This window comes from Scyliorhinus canicula, chromosome 20, assembly GCF_902713615.1.
Source record: "Scyliorhinus canicula chromosome 20, sScyCan1.1, whole genome shotgun sequence".
Taxonomy (NCBI): Eukaryota; Metazoa; Chordata; class Chondrichthyes; order Carcharhiniformes; family Scyliorhinidae; genus Scyliorhinus; species Scyliorhinus canicula.
This window is the reverse complement of record NC_052165.1, coordinates 2,043,464-2,064,598: the sequence shown is the minus strand read 5'-3', so window position 1 is coordinate 2,064,598 and position 21,135 is coordinate 2,043,464. Positions and strand designations below refer to the sequence as shown.

At 56.5% G+C, this 21,135-nt stretch overlaps 1 protein-coding gene across 3 annotated transcripts in view; it reads right to left on the bottom strand.

Moving 5' to 3' along the window:
- The window catches only part of slc13a4 (solute carrier family 13 member 4), a 230,306-nt gene that overhangs the window by 43,802 nt on the left and 165,369 nt on the right, over nt 1-21,135 (bottom strand). For all 3 annotated transcript variants that reach the window (XM_038780533.1, XM_038780531.1, XM_038780532.1), the window contains exons 3-4: nt 17,239-17,375; nt 1,534-1,739 (exon numbers count right to left, since the gene is read on the bottom strand). In XM_038780533.1, coding sequence (XP_038636461.1) covers nt 1,534-1,739; nt 17,239-17,375 — 343 coding nt within the window. The remainder of the gene's footprint in view (nt 1-1,533; nt 1,740-17,238; nt 17,376-21,135) is intronic.

Here is a 21,135-nt window from a genome sequence, read left to right as displayed (position 1 = left end):
GCATTGACACCGGCTTAACGATTCTCCACTGCTGATTCTCGGGTGCCCGTGGGATCGCCGCTGTGCCAGTCGGGTGCCATTGAAAGTGGCCCCCCGGCGATTCTCCAGGCCCCAACGGGCCGAGTGGCCGCCGAGTTCAGCCCGAGTCCCGCTGGTGTGGGTTACTCAGGTCCCACACGGCGGGAACTGGAAGGTGTGTCTGCGGGGGCCGTCCTGGACCGGGGGGAGGGGATCCGACCCTGGTGGGGGGGGGGGGGGCATGGTTGGTTCCATGGGGGCCTATGTTCCTCCAAGCCGGGCTCCTGTAGGGCTCATGTAGGGCTCCGCCATATTGCCCGGGGTCTGGCGCAGAGAAAGGAACCCCGGTGCATGCGTGGTATCATGCCGGCCACAGCGCGTATGCGCGCCGGCTGGAGCTGCGGCGACCAATCCAGCGCCGACCTAGCCCCTGAGGAAGGGGAGTATTCCTCATTATCGGGGACCATTGATGCCGGAGTGGTTGGTGCCGCTTTTCACGCTGGCGTGGGGACACAGCCCCATTATTGCAAATCCCACCCAGAATGTCCGCTTGACAACTTACTTTCCTACTTATCTTTGTGCCATCAGAAGAATTATCTACCATACCTCCAACACCTTCATCCAAATTATTAAAACATTGGAAATAGTTGAGACCTCAGACTGATCCCTGTGTGGCACTCCACCAGTAACGGTCTGCCAACCCATCAAAGACCCATTTAGCACTACTCTCTGCTTCCTGTTAGCTAACCAATCCTCTATCCATATTAATCTGTTACCCCCTACACAGTCAGCTCTTACTTTGTGCAGTAACCTTTGATGTGGCACCTTGTAGAATGCCTTCTGGAATTCTAAGTACACCACATCTCCAGGTTCCCCTTTATCCATGTTGCCTGTTACTTCCTTGAAGAAATGTAATAAATTAGTCAATAAATTACACAATTTCCCTTTCCCAAAAACCACATTGACTCTGCCCAATCAATGTACTGCGAAAACCACCTTATTAATAGATTCCAGCATTTTTCCTGTGATTAGACTCTAGGATCATTCATTGGTGAAGATTGCTTCCTTGAATGAGGCAGTGGAGTTTCAATTAGGACTGTATTCCAAGCAAAGCCAGTCCTTCAATAGAGGAAGGAGGAAAATGGGATTGGATTTAATGATCTAAATTGGATTTAATGTGGTGGTTATGGTCCCAGTAACTCTGACAATCAGCTGGTGAATATTTTGACTGCAATACCCAGCTGGGTGACTGGAGGACCTGTGTTTAACACCATTGTACAACTCAATGTGCTCCATCAGAAAGTAAAGAGGAAGAAAGATAGACGGAATCAGGACTTGGATGGGAGATTGAATATTCACCTGATGAAGGAGCAGCGCTCTGAAAACTAGTGATTCCAAACAAACCTGTTGGACTTTAACCTGGCGTTGTAAGACTTCTTACTGAATATTCACTGAACATGTGTGATCAATGTGAGCTATTACCAGTAAAGCTTATGGCAGCCATCAGATACGCACCGTATTTTGGGGAGCCTGAAGTAGTGTAGGCATCTTCTATGCTGTCTGTGTCCGTGATTACAGTTAATTCCACATCAGATTCCAAGCTGGTGTTAATGAGCTGCTGTAGCACAGCTTCTGCAATTGGCATCACCATAGCGGTAGTGGAGGTGTTACTGAGCCACATGGACAAGAAGACGGTACAGCACATGAAGCCAAGCACCAACCTGTGAATAAGAGAGTAAATAAATACCTTGCGAGGGAAATTAGGACTCGGCAAACAGTAGAAGGAAGAGAGTGTTTCTGCCTGGCACTGGTGATTCAAGGCTGATGGTGGTTTTGCTCGTGGAGTTATTTAATAATAAACCACCACACACAGACATCCAAACACACATCCACAGCCGCCATACCAGCCGCCCGCACTCCAGTGCAGCCGCAAACTTGTGGCAGAGCAGGATCAAAATTTGTCAACTCTGAGGGAAGATAAGCCTATCCCAAATTGGGAGAAAGGGGTCATCAGCATGTTTGAGTAGATAGATCATTGGTGGAGGCTCAGAATACACTAACGTCACTATTACACTCTGCCACTTTGACCCAACAGACATGGTGGGGACGACCATGAGAAAAGGAGCTGCACAATTTTTCAACTCCCAAAGGAGCACCCAGCTCTCTCGGTAAGGCCATCAACCCGTTCCCCTTGATATCTTGGTACCTTCAGAAGGTTTATAATGGAACGTAAGCACGTTCTCTGGAGGTGTACTCACAGTCGAACTCCTTTTCACATATCGATAGCTTATATTTAGAGATGTTTTGGTCGATCACTGTTTTTGAGTTGTTTGGTTCCCAATGTCAACAAGTTCCTGGTTTCCTATCCATTCCCGGCCTATAGCTCTGATTGTATATATATATAAACATTAAAAAAAACATATTATTGGGAGTGGGCAGTGTGAATTGTTAGTTCTAAGGATAGCTATTGAGTATGTTCACAAGGAGCTATTTCTCACTGTTGCCACTTGCTGAGGGAAGATGAGCAGGTAGACAGTAGCTCCAGAAATGTCTTAGTCTTAGTTAACCTTTGTAAATAGCCAGTTTGTAAATAAATGTTTTTGAACAGAAGGGGCTGGATTTTCCGCACTCTAACGCAAAACCGTGTCCAGCGCTGGTGCGGAGAATCCAGTTCCACGCATGGAATTGGGACCTATGCCGTGTCACGTATCACCCACCCGCAGCCATTGCCAGAGGCCCTCCCCACTATTCTCCGCCCCTGACTGCCCGAATTCCCAACAGCGTATTTCTAGCATGGTCCCAGCCTTTCGGCAAACTCGCGAGGCGGCTGCAGACTCGGTCTGCGGCCGACATGGTCGGGGGAGGGCTGATCGGAGGGCGGGGGGGGGGGGGTTCATACGGAACTGGGCCTTTATTGGGCGGGCGGTCTGAGTCGGGCGCCCAGCGATCGGGGGCACTATTTCCACGGTCCAGCTCCGCGGTCTGAGTCCGCCATGGAGCACGGCACGGTCTGTGGAGGCCACCGTCCTGCCCATGCGTGGTCTCTGACCCGGAAGTGCAGGGGGCCGTCTTGGCAGCTGGAGCTTCGAGCTCCACGACAGCTGCCTGTTAGCCTCCTGCAAGGCTGTGAACCTGTGGCTATTTGACGCCAGTTTTTCTGGTGTATAAGTCCACAGTTTACACAACAGCGTGGGGACATAATCCTGTAAACGGAGAATCCGGCCCAAGATCTTTGCCTCCAGCAAGACCGCCTCTCGAGCAAGAAGCCAACATATCCTGAAATAAACACATAATAACAGAGGCAAGGAGAGATAGGTTGCCAAGACAGGGAATCATTTGAAAACAACATGATGACCTGAAGGCTGTAAATGTAAATACATTTGGGCTTTAATACGGCTGCAATGCCTCTCATTGCCACCAGAGGTCTACAGATATTTTGAATGTGTGCTTCAATGGTCCAGAAATTTCTGTGGAAACATTAGATGCGAATGATGCTCCCCATTACCTGTGTTTTTGTTTATTCAATTATGGGTTGTGGGCGTCTCTGGTTAGGCCAGCATTTATTGCCTATCCCTAATTGCCCTTCAGAAGGTGGTGGTGAGCTGCCGCGTTCAACAACTGCAGTCTGTGAGATGTAGATACACCCACTGTGCTGTTAGGGAGGGAATTCCAGGATGTTGCCCCAGCGACAGTGAAGGGACGGCCGATATATTTCCCAGTCGGGGCGGTCAGTGACTTGGTGGGGAACCTTCAGATAGTGGGGTTCCCAGGTATCTGCTGTTTTTGATCTTCCAGACGGTAGTGGTCGTGGGTTTGGAAGGTGATGCCTAAGGGGCCTTGGTGAGTTCCTGCAGTGCATCTTGTAGATGGTACACACGGCTGCCGCTATTCATCGGTGGTGGGGGGATTGAATGTTTGTGAAAGGGGGAGCAATTAAACGGCTGCCTGGTCCTGGATGGTGTCGAGCTTCTTGGGCATTGTTGGAGCTTCACTCATCCAGGCAAGTGGAGAGTATTCCATCACACTCCTGACTTGTGTCTTGTAGATGGTGGACAGGCTTCGTGGGGTCAGGGGGTGAGTTACTCGCTGCAGGATTCCTAGCCTCTGGCCTGCCCCGGTAGCCACAGTATTAATGTGGCTAGTGCAGATCAGGGGCTGCATTCTCCCCTACCCGGCGTGACGGAGGGTACCGGCGTAGGGGAGTAGCGCCAACCACTCAGGGGTCGGGCCTCCCCAAAGGTGGGGAATTCTCCGCACCTTTGGGGGCCAGCCCCGCGCCGGAGCGGTTTGCACCAGAAGACTTGCGCAAAAATCCGGCGCCCCCGGCAGTGGGGCTGGCCGAAAGGCTTTCGCCGGTCGGCACATGTGCTGGCAGTGACGCCAGCGGCAGCTGGCCGCTGACATCAGAGCCGGCGCATGCGCGATGTGGGGTTCTCTTCCGCTTCCGCCATGGTGAAGGCCGTGGCGGCCGCGGAGGAAAATAGTGCTGCCAGGGCACTGGCCTGGAGTCTGAGCGGGGGGCCCCGATCGTGGGCCAGGCCACCGTGGGGGCACCCCACGGGGTTCGATCGCCCCACACCCCCCCCCAGGACTCCGGGGCCCGCTCGCGCCGCTGATCCCGCCGTTCCAGAGGTGGTTCAAGCCTCGGCGGCGGGAGAGGCCTCCCAGCGGCGGGACTTTGGCCCATCGCCGGCCGGAGAATCACCACAGGGGCCTCGCCGATCGGAGTGGCGAGATTCCTGCCACCGCCACTTCCCGGGTGGCGGAGAATCTCTGCCACGGCGGGGGCGGGATTTTCGGCGGCTCCAGGCGATTCTCCGACCCTGCTGGGGGTTGGAGAATTTCGCCCCAGATTCTGATCAATGGTAACCCCCAGAATGTTGATTTAGGGGAATTCAGCGATGGTAATTCCATTGAATGTCAAGGTGGTTAGATCCTCTCTTGTAGGAGATGGTCATTGCTTGGCAATTGTGTGCGAGTTCAAAGTCAGGTGAGCGCAGATTCAGGTTGTTGTAGCATGTCCCTTTAAGAGGCAACTGGGCGGCACGATGGGACAGCGGTTAGCACTGCTGCCTTTCACCAGGGACCTGAGTTCAATAGCCGTAATATTTGGAGTGAAGAAGTTCCAGCAATATGTTGATGGACGGCATTTCATGGTAGTTACAGGTGACACTCCGAGTACAGGACGCTTGGAGAGACACACCACCACATCCCTCCCCCTTTAATATCCTGATAACGTTGTGTCAGTGCCGATAGTGTCACCAGTTCCCCCTGGAACATTACTGGGTTCATCCTGGGGGCAGCTTCCTGCAGCATTGTTCTCATCCATAACAATGTCAGTGACAGGCATCCCGGGGCAGACTGCCCCACTGCCTCCCCGGGGTAGACTGCCCCACTGCCTCCCCGAGGTAGACTGCCCCACTGCCTCTCCGGGGAACTGCCCACTGCCTCTCCGGGGCAGACTGCCCCACTGCCTCTCCGGGGAACTGCCCCACTGCCTCTCCGGGGAACTGCCCCACTGCCTCTCCGGGGAACTGCCCCACTGCCTCTCCGGGGCAGACTGCCCCACTGCCTCTCCGGGGCAGACTGCCCCACTGCCTCTCCGGGGTAGACTGCCCCACTGCCTCCCCGGGGTAGACTGCCCCACTGCCTGTCCGGGGAACTGCCCCACTGCCTCTCCGGGGCAGACGGCCCCACTGCCTCTCCGGGGCAGGCTGCCCACTGCCTCTCCGGGGAACTGCCCCACTGCCTCTCCGGGGAACTGCCCCACTGCCTCTCCGGGGCAGGCTGCCCACTGCCTCTCCGGGGAACTGCCCCACTGCCTCTCCGGGGAACTGCCCACTGCCTCTCCGGGGCAGACTGCCCCACTGCCTGTCCGGGGAACTGCCCCACTGCCTCTCCGGGGCAGGCTGCCCACTGCCTCTCCGGGGAACTGCCCCACTGCCTCTCCGGGGAACTGCCCCACTGCCTCTCCGGGGCAGACTGCCCACTGCCTCTCCGGGGAACTGCCCCACTGCCTCTCCGGGGCAGACTGCCCCACTGCCTCTCCGGGGCAGACTGCCCCACTGCCTCTCCGGGGCAGACTGCCCACTGCCTCTCCGGGGAACTGCCCCACTGCCTCTCCGGGGAACTACCCCACTGCCTCTCCGGGGCACTGCCCCACTGCCTCTCCGGGGAACTACCCCACTGCCTCTCCGGGGCAGACTGCCCACTGCCTCTCCGGGGCAGGCTGCCCCACTGCCTCTCCGGGGAACTTCCCCACTGCCTCTCCGGGGAACTACCCCACTGCCTCTCCGGGGAACTGCCCCACTGCCTCTCCGGGGCAGACTGCCCCACTGCCTGTCCGGGGAACTGCCCCACTGCCTCTCCGGGGCAGACTGCCCCACTGCCTCTCCGGGGCAGGCTGCCCACTGCCTCTCCGGGGAACTGCCCCACTGCCTCTCCGGGGAACTGCCCCACTGCCTCTCCGGGGAACTGCCCCACTGCCTCTCTGGGGCAGACTGCCCCACTGCCTCTCCGGGGAACTGCCCCACTGCCTCTCCGGGGCAGGCTGCCCACTGCCTCTCCGGGGAACTGCCCCACTGCCTCTCCGGGGCAGGCTGCCCACTGCCTCTCCGGGGAACTGCCCCACTGCCTCTCCGGGGCAGACTGCCCACTGCCTCTCCGGGGAACTGCCCCACTGCCTCTCCGGGGCAGACTGCCCCACTGCCTCTCCGGGGCAGACTGCCCCACTGCCTCTCCGGGGCAGACTGCCCCACTGCCTCTCCGGGGCAGACTGCCCACTGCCTCTCCGGGGAACTGCCCCACTGCCTCTCCGAGGAACTACCCCACTGCCTCTCCGGGGCACTGCCCCACTGCCTCTCCGGGGAACTACCCCACTGCCTCTCCGGGGCAGACTGCCCACTGCCTCTCCGGGGAACTGCCCCACTGCCTCTCCGGGGCAGACTGCCCACTGCCTCTCCGGGGAACTGCCCCACTGCCTCTCCGGGGAACTGCCCCACTGCCTCTCCGGGGCAGACTGCCTCACTGCCTCTCCGGGGCAGACTGCCCCATTGCCTCTCTGGGGAACTACCCCACTGCCTCTCCGGGGAACTACCCCACTGCCTCTCCGGGGAACTGCCCCACTGCCTCTCCGGGGAACTGCCCCACTGCCTCTCCGGGGAACTGCCCCGCTGCCTCTCCGGGGAACTGCCCCACTGCCTCTCCGGGGAACTACCCCACTGCCTCTCCGGGGAACTGCCCCACTGCCTCTCCGGGGAACTGCCCCACTGCCTCTCCGGGGAACTGCCCCACTGCCTCTCCGGGGCAGACTACCCCACTGCCTCTCCGGGGAACTGCCCCACTGCCTCTCCGGGGAACTGCCCCACTGCCTCTCCGGGGAACTGCCCCACTGCCTCTCCGGGGAACTGCCCCACTGCCTCTCCGGGGAACTGCCCCACTGCCTCTCCGGGGCAGACTGCCCCACTGCCTCTCCGGGGAACTGCCCCACTGCCTCTCCGGGGCAGACTGCCCCACTGCCTCTCCGGGGTAGACTGCCCCACTGCCTCCCCGGGGTAGACTGCCCCACTGCCTCTCCGGGGCAGGCTGCCCACTGCCTCTCCGGGGAACTGCCCCACTGCCTCTCCGGGGAACTGCCCCACTGCCTCTCCGGGGAACTGCCCCACTGCCTCTCCGGGGAACTGCCCCACTGCCTCTCCGGGGAACTGCCCCACTGCCTCTCCGGGGCAGACTGCCCCACTGCCTGTCCGGGGAACTGCCCCACTGCCTCTCCGGGGCAGACTGCCCCACTGCCTCTCCGGGGCAGGCTGCCCACTGCCTCTCCGGGGAACTGCCCCACTGCCTCTCCGGGGCAGACTGCCCCACTGCCTCTCCGGGGTAGACTGCCCCACTGCCTCCCCGGGGTAGACTGCCCCACTGCCTGTCCGGGGAACTGCCCCACTGCCTCTCCGGGGCAGACTGCCCCACTGCCTCTCCGGGGCAGACTGCCCCACTGCCTGTCCGGGGAACTGCCCCACTGCCTCTCCGGGGCAGACTGCCCCACTGCCTCTCCGGGGCAGGCTGCCCACTGCCTCTCCGGGGAACTGCCCCACTGCCTCTCCGGGGAACTGCCCCACTGCCTCTCCGGGGAACTGCCCCACTGCCTCTCCGGGGCAGGCTGCCCACTGCCTCTCCGGGGAACTGCCCCACTGCCTCTCCGGGGAACTACCCCACTGCCTCTCCGGGGAACTACCCCACTGCCTCTCCGGGGCAGACTGCCCACTGCCTCTCCGGGGAACTGCCCCACTGCCTCTCCGGGGCAGACTGCCCCACTGCCTCTCCGGGGCAGGCTGCCCACTGCCTCCCCGGGGAACTGCCCCACTGCCTCTCCGGGGAACTGCCCCACTGCCTCTCCGGGGAACTGCCCCACTGCCTCTCCGGGGCAGACTGCCCCACTGCCTCTCCGGGGAACTGCCCCACTGCCTCTCCGGGGCAGACTGCCCCACTGCCTCTCCGGGGTAGACTGCCCCACTGCCTCTCCGGGGTAGACTGCCCCACTGCCTCCCCGGGGTAGACTGCCCCACTGCCTGTCCGGGGAACTGCCCCACTGCCTCTCCGGGGCAGACGGCCCCACTGCCTCTCCGGGGCAGGCTGCCCACTGCCTCTCCGGGGAACTGCCCCACTGCCTCTCTGGGGAACTGCCCCACTGCCTCTCCGGGGCAGGCTGCCCACTGCCTCTCCGGGGAACTGCCCCACTGCCTCTCCGGGGAACTGCCCACTGCCTCTCCGGGGCAGACTGCCCCACTGCCTGTCCGGGGAACTGCCCCACTGCCTCTCCGGGGCAGGCTGCCCACTGCCTCTCCGGGGAACTGCCCCACTGCCTCTCCGGGGAACTGCCCCACTGCCTCTCCGGGGCAGACTGCCCACTGCCTCTCCGGGGAACTGCCCCACTGCCTCTCCGGGGCAGACTGCCCCACTGCCTCTCCGGGGCAGACTGCCCCACTGCCTCTCCGGGGCAGACTGCCCACTGCCTCTCCGGGGAACTGCCCCACTGCCTCTCCGGGGAACTACCCCACTGCCTCTCCGGGGCACTGCCCCACTGCCTCTCCGGGGAACTACCCCACTGCCTCTCCGGGGCAGACTGCCCACTGCCTCTCCGGGGCAGGCTGCCCCACTGCCTCTCCGGGGAACTTCCCCACTGCCTCTCCGGGGAACTACCCCACTGCCTCTCCGGGGAACTGCCCCACTGCCTCTCCGGGGCAGACTGCCCCACTGCCTGTCCGGGGAACTGCCCCACTGCCTCTCCGGGGCAGACTGCCCCACTGCCTCTCCGGGGCAGGCTGCCCACTGCCTCTCCGGGGAACTGCCCCACTGCCTCTCCGGGGAACTGCCCCACTGCCTCTCCGGGGAACTGCCCCACTGCCTCTCTGGGGCAGACTGCCCCACTGCCTCTCCGGGGAACTGCCCCACTGCCTCTCCGGGGCAGGCTGCCCACTGCCTCTCCGGGGAACTGCCCCACTGCCTCTCCGGGGCAGGCTGCCCACTGCCTCTCCGGGGAACTGCCCCACTGCCTCTCCGGGGCAGACTGCCCACTGCCTCTCCGGGGAACTGCCCCACTGCCTCTCCGGGGCAGACTGCCCCACTGCCTCTCCGGGGCAGACTGCCCCACTGCCTCTCCGGGGCAGACTGCCCCACTGCCTCTCCGGGGCAGACTGCCCACTGCCTCTCCGGGGAACTGCCCCACTGCCTCTCCGAGGAACTACCCCACTGCCTCTCCGGGGCACTGCCCCACTGCCTCTCCGGGGAACTACCCCACTGCCTCTCCGGGGCAGACTGCCCACTGCCTCTCCGGGGAACTGCCCCACTGCCTCTCCGGGGCAGACTGCCCACTGCCTCTCCGGGGAACTGCCCCACTGCCTCTCCGGGGAACTGCCCCACTGCCTCTCCGGGGCAGACTGCCTCACTGCCTCTCCGGGGCAGACTGCCCCATTGCCTCTCTGGGGAACTACCCCACTGCCTCTCCGGGGAACTACCCCACTGCCTCTCCGGGGAACTGCCCCACTGCCTCTCCGGGGAACTGCCCCACTGCCTCTCCGGGGAACTGCCCCGCTGCCTCTCCGGGGAACTGCCCCACTGCCTCTCCGGGGAACTACCCCACTGCCTCTCCGGGGAACTGCCCCACTGCCTCTCCGGGGAACTGCCCCACTGCCTCTCCGGGGAACTGCCCCACTGCCTCTCCGGGGCAGACTACCCCACTGCCTCTCCGGGGAACTGCCCCACTGCCTCTCCGGGGAACTGCCCCACTGCCTCTCCGGGGAACTGCCCCACTGCCTCTCCGGGGAACTGCCCCACTGCCTCTCCGGGGAACTGCCCCACTGCCTCTCCGGGGCAGACTGCCCCACTGCCTCTCCGGGGAACTGCCCCACTGCCTCTCCGGGGCAGACTGCCCCACTGCCTCTCCGGGGTAGACTGCCCCACTGCCTCCCCGGGGTAGACTGCCCCACTGCCTCTCCGGGGCAGGCTGCCCACTGCCTCTCCGGGGAACTGCCCCACTGCCTCTCCGGGGAACTGCCCCACTGCCTCTCCGGGGAACTGCCCCACTGCCTCTCCGGGGAACTGCCCCACTGCCTCTCCGGGGAACTGCCCCACTGCCTCTCCGGGGCAGACTGCCCCACTGCCTGTCCGGGGAACTGCCCCACTGCCTCTCCGGGCAGACTGCCCCACTGCCCCTCCGGGGCAGGCTCCCCACTGCCTCTCCGGGGAACTGCCCCACTGCCTCTCCGGGGCAGACTGCCCCACTGCCTCTCCGGGGTAGACTGCCCCACTGCCTCCCCGGGGTAGACTGCCCCACTGCCTGTCCGGGGAACTGCCCCACTGCCTCTCCGGGGCAGACTGCCCCACTGCCTCTCCGGGGCAGACTGCCCCACTGCCTGTCCGGGGAACTGCCCCACTGCCTCTCCGGGGCAGACTGCCCCACTGCCTCTCCGGGGCAGGCTGCCCACTGCCTCTCCGGGGAACTGCCCCACTGCCTCTCCGGGGAACTGCCCCACTGCCTCTCCGGGGAACTGCCCCACTGCCTCTCTGGGGCAGACTGCCCCACTGCCTCTCCGGGGAACTGCCCCACTGCCTCTCCGGGGCAGGCTGCCCACTGCCTCTCCGGGGAACTGCCCCACTGCCTCTCCGGGGCAGGCTGCCCACTGCCTCTCCGGGGAACTGCCCCACTGCCTCTCCGGGGAACTACCCCACTGCCTCTCCGGGGAACTACCCCACTGCCTCTCCGGGGCAGACTGCCCACTGCCTCTCCGGGGAACTGCCCCACTGCCTCTCCGGGGCAGACTGCCCCACTGCCTCTCCGGGGCAGGCTGCCCACTGCCTCCCCGGGGAACTGCCCCACTGCCTCTCCGGGGAACTGCCCCACTGCCTCTCCGGGGAACTGCCCCACTGCCTCTCCGGGGCAGACTGCCCCACTGCCTCTCCGGGGAACTGCCCCACTGCCTCTCCGGGGCAGACTGCCCCACTGCCTCTCCGGGGTAGACTGCCCCACTGCCTCCCCGGGGTAGACTGCCCCACTGCCTGTCCGGGGAACTGCCCCACTGCCTCTCCGGGGCAGACTGCCCCACTGCCTCTCCGGGGCAGGCTGCCCACTGCCTCTCCGGGGAACTGCCCCACTGCCTCTCCGGGGAACTGCCCCACTGCCTCTCCGGGGAACTGCCCCACTGCCTCTCCGGGGAACTGCCCCACTGCCTCTCCGGGGAACTGCCCCACTGCCTCTCCGGGGCAGACTGCCCCACTGCCTGTCCGGGGAACTGCCCCACTGCCTCTCCGGGGCAGACTGCCCCACTGCCTCTCCGGGGCAGGCTGCCCACTGCCTCTCCGGGGAACTGCCCCACTGCCTCTCCGGGGCAGACTGCCCCACTGCCTCTCCGGGGTAGACTGCCCCACTGCCTCCCCGGGGTAGACTGCCCCACTGCCTGTCCGGGGAACTGCCCCACTGCCTCTCCGGGGCAGACTGCCCCACTGCCTCTCCGGGGCAGACTGCCCCACTGCCTGTCCGGAGAACTGCCACACTGCCTCTCCGGGGCAGACTGCCCCACTGCCTCTCCGGGGCAGGCTGCCCACTGCCTCTCCGGGGAACTGCCCCACTGCCTCTCCGGGGCAGGCTGCCCACTGCCTCTCCGGGGAACTGCCCCACTGCCTCTCCGGGGAACTACCCCACTGCCTCTCCGGGGAACTACCCCACTGCCTCTCCGGGGCAGACTGCCCACTGCCTCTCCGGGGAACTGCCCCACTGCCTCTCCGGGGCAGACTGCCCCACTGCCTCTCCGGGGCAGACTGCCCACTGCCTCTCCAGGGAACTGCCCCACTGCCTCTCCGGGGAACTGCCCCACTGCCTCCCCGGGGAACTGCCCCACTGCCTCTCCGGGGAACTGCCCCACTGCCTCTCCGGGGAACTGCCCCACTGCCTCTCCGGGGAACTGCCCCACTGCCTCTCCGGGGAACTGCCCCACTGCCTCTCCGGGGAACTGCCCCACTGCCTCTCCGGGGAACTGCCCCACTGCCTCTCCGGGGAACTGCCCCACTGCCTCTCCGGGGCAGACTGCCCCACTGCCTCTCCGGGGCAGACTGCCCCACTGCCTCTCCGGGGCAGACTACCCCACTGCCTCTCCGGGGAACTGCCCCACTGCCTCTCCGGGGAACTGCTCCACTGCCTCTCCGGGGCAGACTGCCCCACTGCCTCTCCGGGGAACTGCCCCACTGCCTCTCCGGGGAACTGCCCCACTGCCTCTCCGGGGAACTACCCCACTGCCTCTCCGGGGAACTGCCCCACTGCCTCTCCGGGGAACTGCTCCACTGCCTCTCCGGGGCAGACTGCCCCACTGCCTCTCCGGGGAACTGCCCCACTGCCTCTCCGGGGAACTGCCCCACTGCCTCTCCGGGGAACTACCCCACTGCCTCTCCGGGGAACTACCCCACTGCCTCTGAGTGCCATTCTCTTCTTCTCAACTGCTCCAGGCGTCTCTTCACTCTTTCTCCTTAGGCATCTATCACATACGATCTGTTTGGCCATGACTGTCCCAGGACCCAATTTGGACCAGCGCCAAAATTCTTTATATAATCCAAGTCGTTGACCTCAAATGTTCTCAGTTTTGTTTGAATGGTGATGTCTTTGCTGTCTGTTCTGTTTTGCTTCCACTTTCCCCACCAAATTGTGGAATACCAGATCCAACCTTGATTGAATGCGTCGGCCCGTTAGTAACTCGGCAGGTGTGGTGACCTGAGCTGTTGTTCTATCAGAGAGCAGGAACCGGGCCAGTCTGGTTTGTCGAGAGGTTGATCATTGATTCTTCACGGCAGATTTGAATATTTGGATGGTTCTCTCGGTCAGTCCATTTGAAGCAGGGTGGTCGGGAGCATTTGAAGATTTTGAATGCTGTTGATTCTCATGAAATGCTGCAAGTCTCCACTGGTAAACACAGTCGCATTATCCAAATTCAGTACCTGGGGCAAACTGTGGGTGGCGAATGTTTGTCACAGTTTCTTTCCCGTTGCTGGTGCGGTCGTTGAGTTAATTTTGTGCGTAGCCGGCACTTGGAGCGCACATCCATTCAGAGCAAGAACATGGAGCCGGTGAATGGGACCGCAAAATCAACATGTAATCGCACCCATGGTCGCCCTGGCCATTCCCAAGGGTGCATTTGGGCCGCAGACAGAAAACTTTGCTTCATTTGATATTTGTCACAGATTCTCTATGTCGATATCGATTCCGACCCACCACACATGGCTGTGTGCGGACACCTATGTCATCCCAGTATGGGAGCTGGAGTCAACCCTGGAGGACCATTTGCTTGACTTGAGACAATACAGGGTCCTTCTAGTTCCAAAACTGACCTGTTGCGCCAACACTGGCAATGTATCGATAAGGTAGCACAGTGGTTAGCACAGTTGCTTCACATCTCCAGGGTCCCAGGTTCGATTCCCGGCTTGGGTCACTGTCTGTGCGGAGTCTGCACGTTCTCCCCGTGTCTGCGTGGGTTTCCTCCCGGTGTTCCAGTTTCCTCCCACAAGTTCAAAGACTAGGTGCAGGTTAGGTGTATTGTCTATGATAAATTGCCCTTAGTGTGCAAAAAAATGGTTAGGTGTGGTTACTGGGTTACAGGGATAGGCTAGAAGTGTGGGCTTAAGTGGGGTGCTCTTTCCAAGGGCCGGTGCAGACTCGATGGGCCGAATAGCCTCCTTCTGCACTGTAAATTGTATAAGGTTTAGCGCAAGAATGATTTCCTGTGGTACTGGTGGGGGTGGTCTACTCCTGAGTTGGGGAAGGCAGCATAAAGCGTCTGTGTTTGATATGTGTGTACCTAGCCTATACTGAAAGGTATACTTGTAGGCTGCTAAAAATAAAGCCCAGCGTCAGACCCTAGCTGAAGCTATGGGACGGATGGCCTTAACCTCCCGAATTAAGCCAAACAGGGCCGTGTGGTCAGCCTGGAGTCGTGGAGTACAGTAACCTTTATCTCATTCTCTGGAAATAGTTAGCAACATTAAAAAAACGTTCTTTCGTTAATCTACTTGATGGACGGCAATTGTTCAAGATACTACTCGGGGTTAACCAATAAAATGTGAATGTTACTGTCGGAGAAGAACTGCTCCACAGTTAGCTTCTCAAAAATGAGGAGTCACCTTCAGGTTTCATTATTAAAATGCACTGGACACTGTGAAGTTGCAATTCCATTGTAGCTGTGAACTAAAGCCAGTCCAGAAAGTTAGAGTTGTCTGAATTGATGCCAAGAGCCTGGTTTGAAGCCATTTAAGATCCGCACATGCTTAATTAATCTTGGATTAGCTATCAGAGATTCTTTTAGCAATGTGCTAATTGCGAACTTCTGCCAATGAACCTCTCTGGCACCAAATAGTAACTGCTGTCAGTGTGGTCATTCATTCCTTTAGGTTTGGATGAATTTTGAACATTTTGAAAATATAACATTTTAACTTTCTTTTACTTTTCTATTCTAGCTCCTCAAATTGGGACATTAGCTTGAGGTAGAAGCTGAAATATGATCAATGGAATTCTCTGTCGGCAGGATCCTCCGTTTTGTAGGCAGCGCACTCACGCCCACGAGTTTCGCGACGGCATGGGGGTCTCCACAATGGGAAACTCCATTGGTTGGCTGCCGGGACAGAGAATTCTTTTGCCGGCGGGGCCACGCCGCAACGGAAATTGTGTGCGGAGGGATGGAGAACCCCACGTATTTCTTTTACCATAATAGAAAATTGCACGCTCCACAGCTATATTACTGAGAAAAGAAACATGCTGTAGAAACTTTTCAGATTGCACTCATCAGGACAGATGCAAGGATGCCAAATTTCAAAAGGAGAAACAATTGATGTTGGCGGGGAAAAGGATGCTGATTTCTTGGTAAGTAGAATCTGATTTTCGCGGTGCTACCATGGAAAGTGCACCAAGGAACTATTATCCCCATGCTGTTGTTTAATTCAAACAGGGTGCAATGCTGGACATGTTTCCTTTCCTGCAGAAGACAAGTTCTTGTGTTTTAATATATGTAGCTTCAAGCAAGGACAAGTGTCATGTTGAGCCTGACTAATAATCTTAAATTGGTTGTTTGCGTAATTTTTAGCAAATTCGGGATTATTCAGCAAGTGCTGTCCAATCACGGAATCACATCTGACATTAGATATTATTTTCTGTCTTTTGCAAGCAAGCTCTGGTCGAGTATGGTCAGTAGTCTGCCTGTTGCAAACAGAAGGTCCATATGCCATACCTCCTAACAACTGGCTGATCAAATCAAATAAACTTGTGTGCAAAATTCAGGTTTTTCAAAGGCTGTTTGAATGGTAAAGACAACTGGAAAAACCCAATAACTAACACAATAAACGAGGGGGCAGTGAGTTGTTACTGAGGCTAAGGACAAGCAAGAACAACACGTGACATTTGATTGCTGGTAAAGTGCAAGAGGTTCTGCATGAGAGCTTTGTAAATCTTGTGGGTTCCCGAATCACTGACCGCAGAGACTCCAACTAAACAAAGTCTATTCACGAGCTCAGCAGCTACTTCAAAACTTGAACTCTGCCCACACTCCCGGGGATGACTCCCAGGCTCCCGACACGAGACCTCTATTGTAGCCGCGACGTCATGCTCCCACGTGGCCACCTGGTCTACAAGGTTAAAGAGGGACCATTTCCAGAGAAAACTGTTCTGGAAAACCCTAGTGTGAAGACAGCACGAGTGGGCCCAGCTTGTCGGTGGTGCATCCTGAATCAGTTACAATCTCTCTGTTGCTCTCACCTACTTCCTACAAATAAACAAAAATAAAGGGAATTCCGATACTATTGTATTAATTTTGCGGATGTAGCAAAACAAATGGATATACCAGAACACGTGACACAAAAGTTTCCAAAGCAATTGATTGCAGGCAAGAAAAAATAGTCAAAAAACTGGGCAAATAGCCTCGAAACACAGAAGGAGGTCTTTTTACAGGTTTCTTTCATAGAATCATACAATTTACAGTGCAGAAGGAGGCCATTCAGCCCGTCGAGTCTGCACTGGCCCTTGGAAAGAGAACCTAAGCCCACACCTCACCCCATCCCTGAAACCCCACCGAACCTTTTTGGACACGATGGGTAATTTATCATGGCCAATCCACCTAACCCGCACATCTTTGGACTGTGGGAGGAAACCGGAGCACCCGGAGGAAACCCACGCAGACACGGGGAGAACGTGCAGACTCCGCACAGACAGTGACCCAAGCCGGGAATCGAACCTGGGACCGCAGAGCTGTGAAGCTACAGTGCTAACCACTGTGCTACCGTGCTGCCCTTGGCACAAAACATAGGTCTTGCCAATCCCTGCTGTAGCTATTCTATATGACTTAGTGCTGTTCTGACAGAATCTCCAGAAAAATAATTGAAAATCATCAGAGCCTCCGTTAAATGATGTAATGGAGAAAATGGCAAAGGGATTCTAACCGCAATAAAAAAACCTGATCGTAAAATTCAAGACGCTAAATAGGTGATGATGCAGCATAACTGAGCTCTGTCATATTTCTGATGGATTAAGGTCACTTTCTGGCCATTAAGTAGTTTTAACTAATTGAGAAATCCATCCTTCATTAAAACTTGAAGATAAAGAACCAATAGAAGCTCGACTTTCACTGCAGTCTTCCTTTAATACTCTTCGACCAATAACTTTGACAGCACACATCTGGAGCCTGAAGTAATAATACTCACATTCCCGGTTTGGCACCTGCTAACATCACCATACGGAGGGCAATCCTCTTGTGTAAGTTCCACTTCTCAATGGAAGCAGCCAAGCAGATGACACCGATCAGCAGTAGGGTCGTGTCTTTGAAGTATTCTGAAGCTACCTGCAAAAAGCACACACAGCTATCAGCTCCGGGGTCAGTACCCACAACATGGACCATTATGCTGCAAGTTCTCAGAATGTAACATATTACACTGACGAATCAGAACTTGTTGCCCATTGCTGTGTCTGACAGCTGCATGTCTTATTGACAGTCCTGCAATTTCTTTATTCATTCATGGGATGATTCATGGTTCAGCCATTTCATGGGCATTTAGGAGTCAACCACATTGCTATGTGTCTGGAGTCACATGTAGACCCGACAGCAGATTCCCAGGAATTAGTTGGGTTTTTACAACAATAGACACTGGTTTCATAGTCAACATTCCTGCTTTTTATTGAATTCAAATTTCACTATCTGCCCCAGTGGGATTTGAACCTGGGTCCCCAGAGGATTACTCTGGGTCTCTGAATTACTAATCCAGTGACAATACCACTACGCCACCACCTCCCCTGAAATGTCACCTTGCAATGCAGTGCCACACATTGACAGCCCTGAGAACGATAGTAACTGGGAGCAACCACATCTTCTATTTTAGCCCGACTCAGCTGATGGGAACTTGGTTGGGTGGAGTTAAAAATGAACAGGTTTCTTATACGCTGGAAATTTAAAGATGGCATTGCCATTTGGCCACTTAATCTTGCAGGTTTATGAGACACTCGTAGGTTTTTGAAAATCAGAGTCCTTTAACATCACAGCAACCACAAATGCATTTTAATCGCGCCCCTGAGAGAAACCATTGTGGAGTTCCCTGCTGGGCAGAAGCTGGTTTGTAGACAGAGGAGGTCTCCAAGTGCAGAACTTTTGGTGTCGGGATTCCAGCGTGATACCTTTCCGTTTCTCAGTAACTTCCACCAGACCCAGATTAGACACGCAGTCAGGGGAAAGGGGGATAAGGAAGTATGGATATTTGGCATTAAGACGACTGAAGAGGACACATACCAACACAGACTGGTGAGGGCAATTGGCTTGTCTGCATGTTGTAATTTCACATATAATTCTATATAGGTTACATTACAGGATTCTCCCTAATGGTATTATTTCTCTCATACAAAAGGACATAATGGAAACAGAGACCCTCTGGCGTCGGGATACTCTGTTTTGCCAGCAGCCCGGGGGTTTCCCGAAGGTGTGGGGCTGCCCCAGAATGGGAAACCCCATTGACCAGCCATCGTAATGGAGAATCCCGCCAGTGGGGTGAAACAGAAATGTGGTGCGGCGGGACGGAGAATTCAGTCCCCTGTCATTTATTGGGAGTGTAGGAGGCAGGGTAAAAATCCAGTAAGACTCAGGATGTGAAGTCCCTGGCACTCATAATGGCAGGACCACATTAACATGCTGAAGGGTCACCTCTCTGCCCAGTAGCTGCCATCCTAACCAGTGGGAAGAAACTGCAGTGGAGGACTGTCAGGAACGAACACTGGCTTGGAAAAGGACCTCTGCTCTGGGCTGTGATCAGGATGGCTGAGGAGAGATTGAAGGTTGCCCCAGAGTGCTCCGGTACTCTGGCCCAGAGGGAATACTGAAAAAGTGTCTAATCTTGGGTAAGCTCCTTTCTCTGGGATCAATGGTCTGCAGAATCAGCCGTCCCTCGCAAATGTAAGTTGCGGCACTGGTAATATCTTTAGCCTGGAGTTTCGAGGAGGAGTACTGGTTTTTCAACACAATTCACCCAAATCAGACAATATTCAGCTGCAATAATAAAACTGCACGAAGCGATCAATCCTGAAACATCAAGGAAGCTCCTAATACAGAAATTATTACATTTTCAAAAACCGACAGATTGCAATGATTCATGAACAATTAAACATTAGTGATCAAGACCACAAGACAATGACATAGGAGCAGAATTAGGCCACTCGGCCCATCGAGTCTGCTCTGCCATTCAATCATGGCTGATATTTTCTCATCTCCATTCTTCTGCCTTCTCCCCATAACCCCTGATCCCCTTATTAATCAAGAACCTATCTATCTCTATCTTAAAGGCACTCAGTGATTTGGCCTCCACAGGCTTCTGCGGCAAAGAGTTCCACAGATTCACCACCATCTGGCTGAAGAAATTCCTCCTCATCTCTGTTTTAAAGGATCGTCCCTTTAGTCTGAGATGGTGCCCTCTGGTTCTAGTTTTTCCTACAAGTGGAAACATCCTCTCCACGTCCACTCTATCCCAGGCCTCGCAGTATCCTGTAAGTTTCAATAAGATCCCCCCTCATCCTTCTAAACTCCAATGAGTACAGACCGAGTCCTCAACCGTTCCTCATACGACAAGCTTTTCATTCCAGGGATCATTCTTGATCAGTCAAGCAAATGAATTTGAGTCGAAACTTGAATTATAAAATCAGTTTAGGCAACTAATGCAGTTTTGAGTGTAATTTGCACTTGAATTGCTAATATGGTGCCAAAAGTGGAAACACTACCCAGCACGTTTGAGAAAATGTAATTGAAATGAAAATCGCTTATTGTCACAAGTAGGCTTCAAATGAAGTTACTGTGGAAAGCCCCTAGTCGCCACATTCCGGCGTCTGTTCGGGGAGGCTGGTACGGGAATTGAACCGTGCTGCTGGCCTGCTTTCAAAGCCAGCGATTTAGCCCAGTGTGCTAAACCAGCCCCATTGTGATAATTGTGGAAGCTTTTCTATTTTAATACAAATCATTATAGTTCCATAAAGATGTAGCAGGTCAGTGAGGTGAAATATAAAATAAATTGTTAAAATAAATGGTGCTAAAATACCAGAAGGAGGTCATTTGTCCCATTGAGTCTGCACCGGCCCTTAGGAAAGAGCTCCCTACTTAGGCCCACACCTCCACCCTATCCCCATAACCCAGTGACCATTCTAACCTTTTTGGACACTAAGGGCAATTTATCATCGACAATCCACTTAACCTGCATATCTTTGGGCTGTGGGAGGAAACCGGAGCACCCGGAGGAAACCCACGCACACACAGGGAGAACGTGCAGACTCTGCACAGACAGTGACCCAGCCGGGAATCTAAGCTGGGACCCTGGAGTGGTGAATCAACTGTGCTAACCACGGTGTTACCGTGCTGCCCACTGCTACCGTGCTTCCCACAGAGTGCAGAACATTTTAAGTATCAAGTTACATCTCTATCAGAACAGATCTCAGGAAATCTGTGGCATCGCACTTTTCCCTAAGTCCGTATTTAGCAGAGGGAGATTTTGGGGTGTAAAAGATGGAGCAGATTTGGGCATCATATAAAAACAGATATAAGATTTCATCGCTCTTTGTGCCAAAAATGAGCATTAGGATGCACCCACGCACAAGTTCTGTGAAAACTCTGAGTGGTGGGGCAGGGCCTCCTGGAGTTCTGTTAAAGATACTGGGACCAAATCCACAAAGGAACTTCCAGAAGGGACACACAAAAGACAAATATTTTCTTCTTTGGAGCCTAAGGGAGTAAGGATGCTCCATCTTTTGTTCAAATAGTCTATTTTATCCAGTTCTGCCCAAGGTTAAAAATACTGCGCCACAATTTTGAATAATTGGTTGAAGTCACATTCATACAGTCCGGTTTAGGTATTTTCTCTGTCTAGTGAATTTGGAAGTGTTGTGTTAACATTATGGAGCCAAGGACACCTTCTGGATGGACAAATGAACGTCCCTGCCTAAAACACAGCTGTGATGATTTGATTCCTGGCCACCTTCTACTCTGTTGCTCACAATGATTTCAGGGAACAGCGTACTTGAACTGAACATGTACGGCACTAGCAGCAAATGCAGCCTTTGTTTTAACCTCACACCTT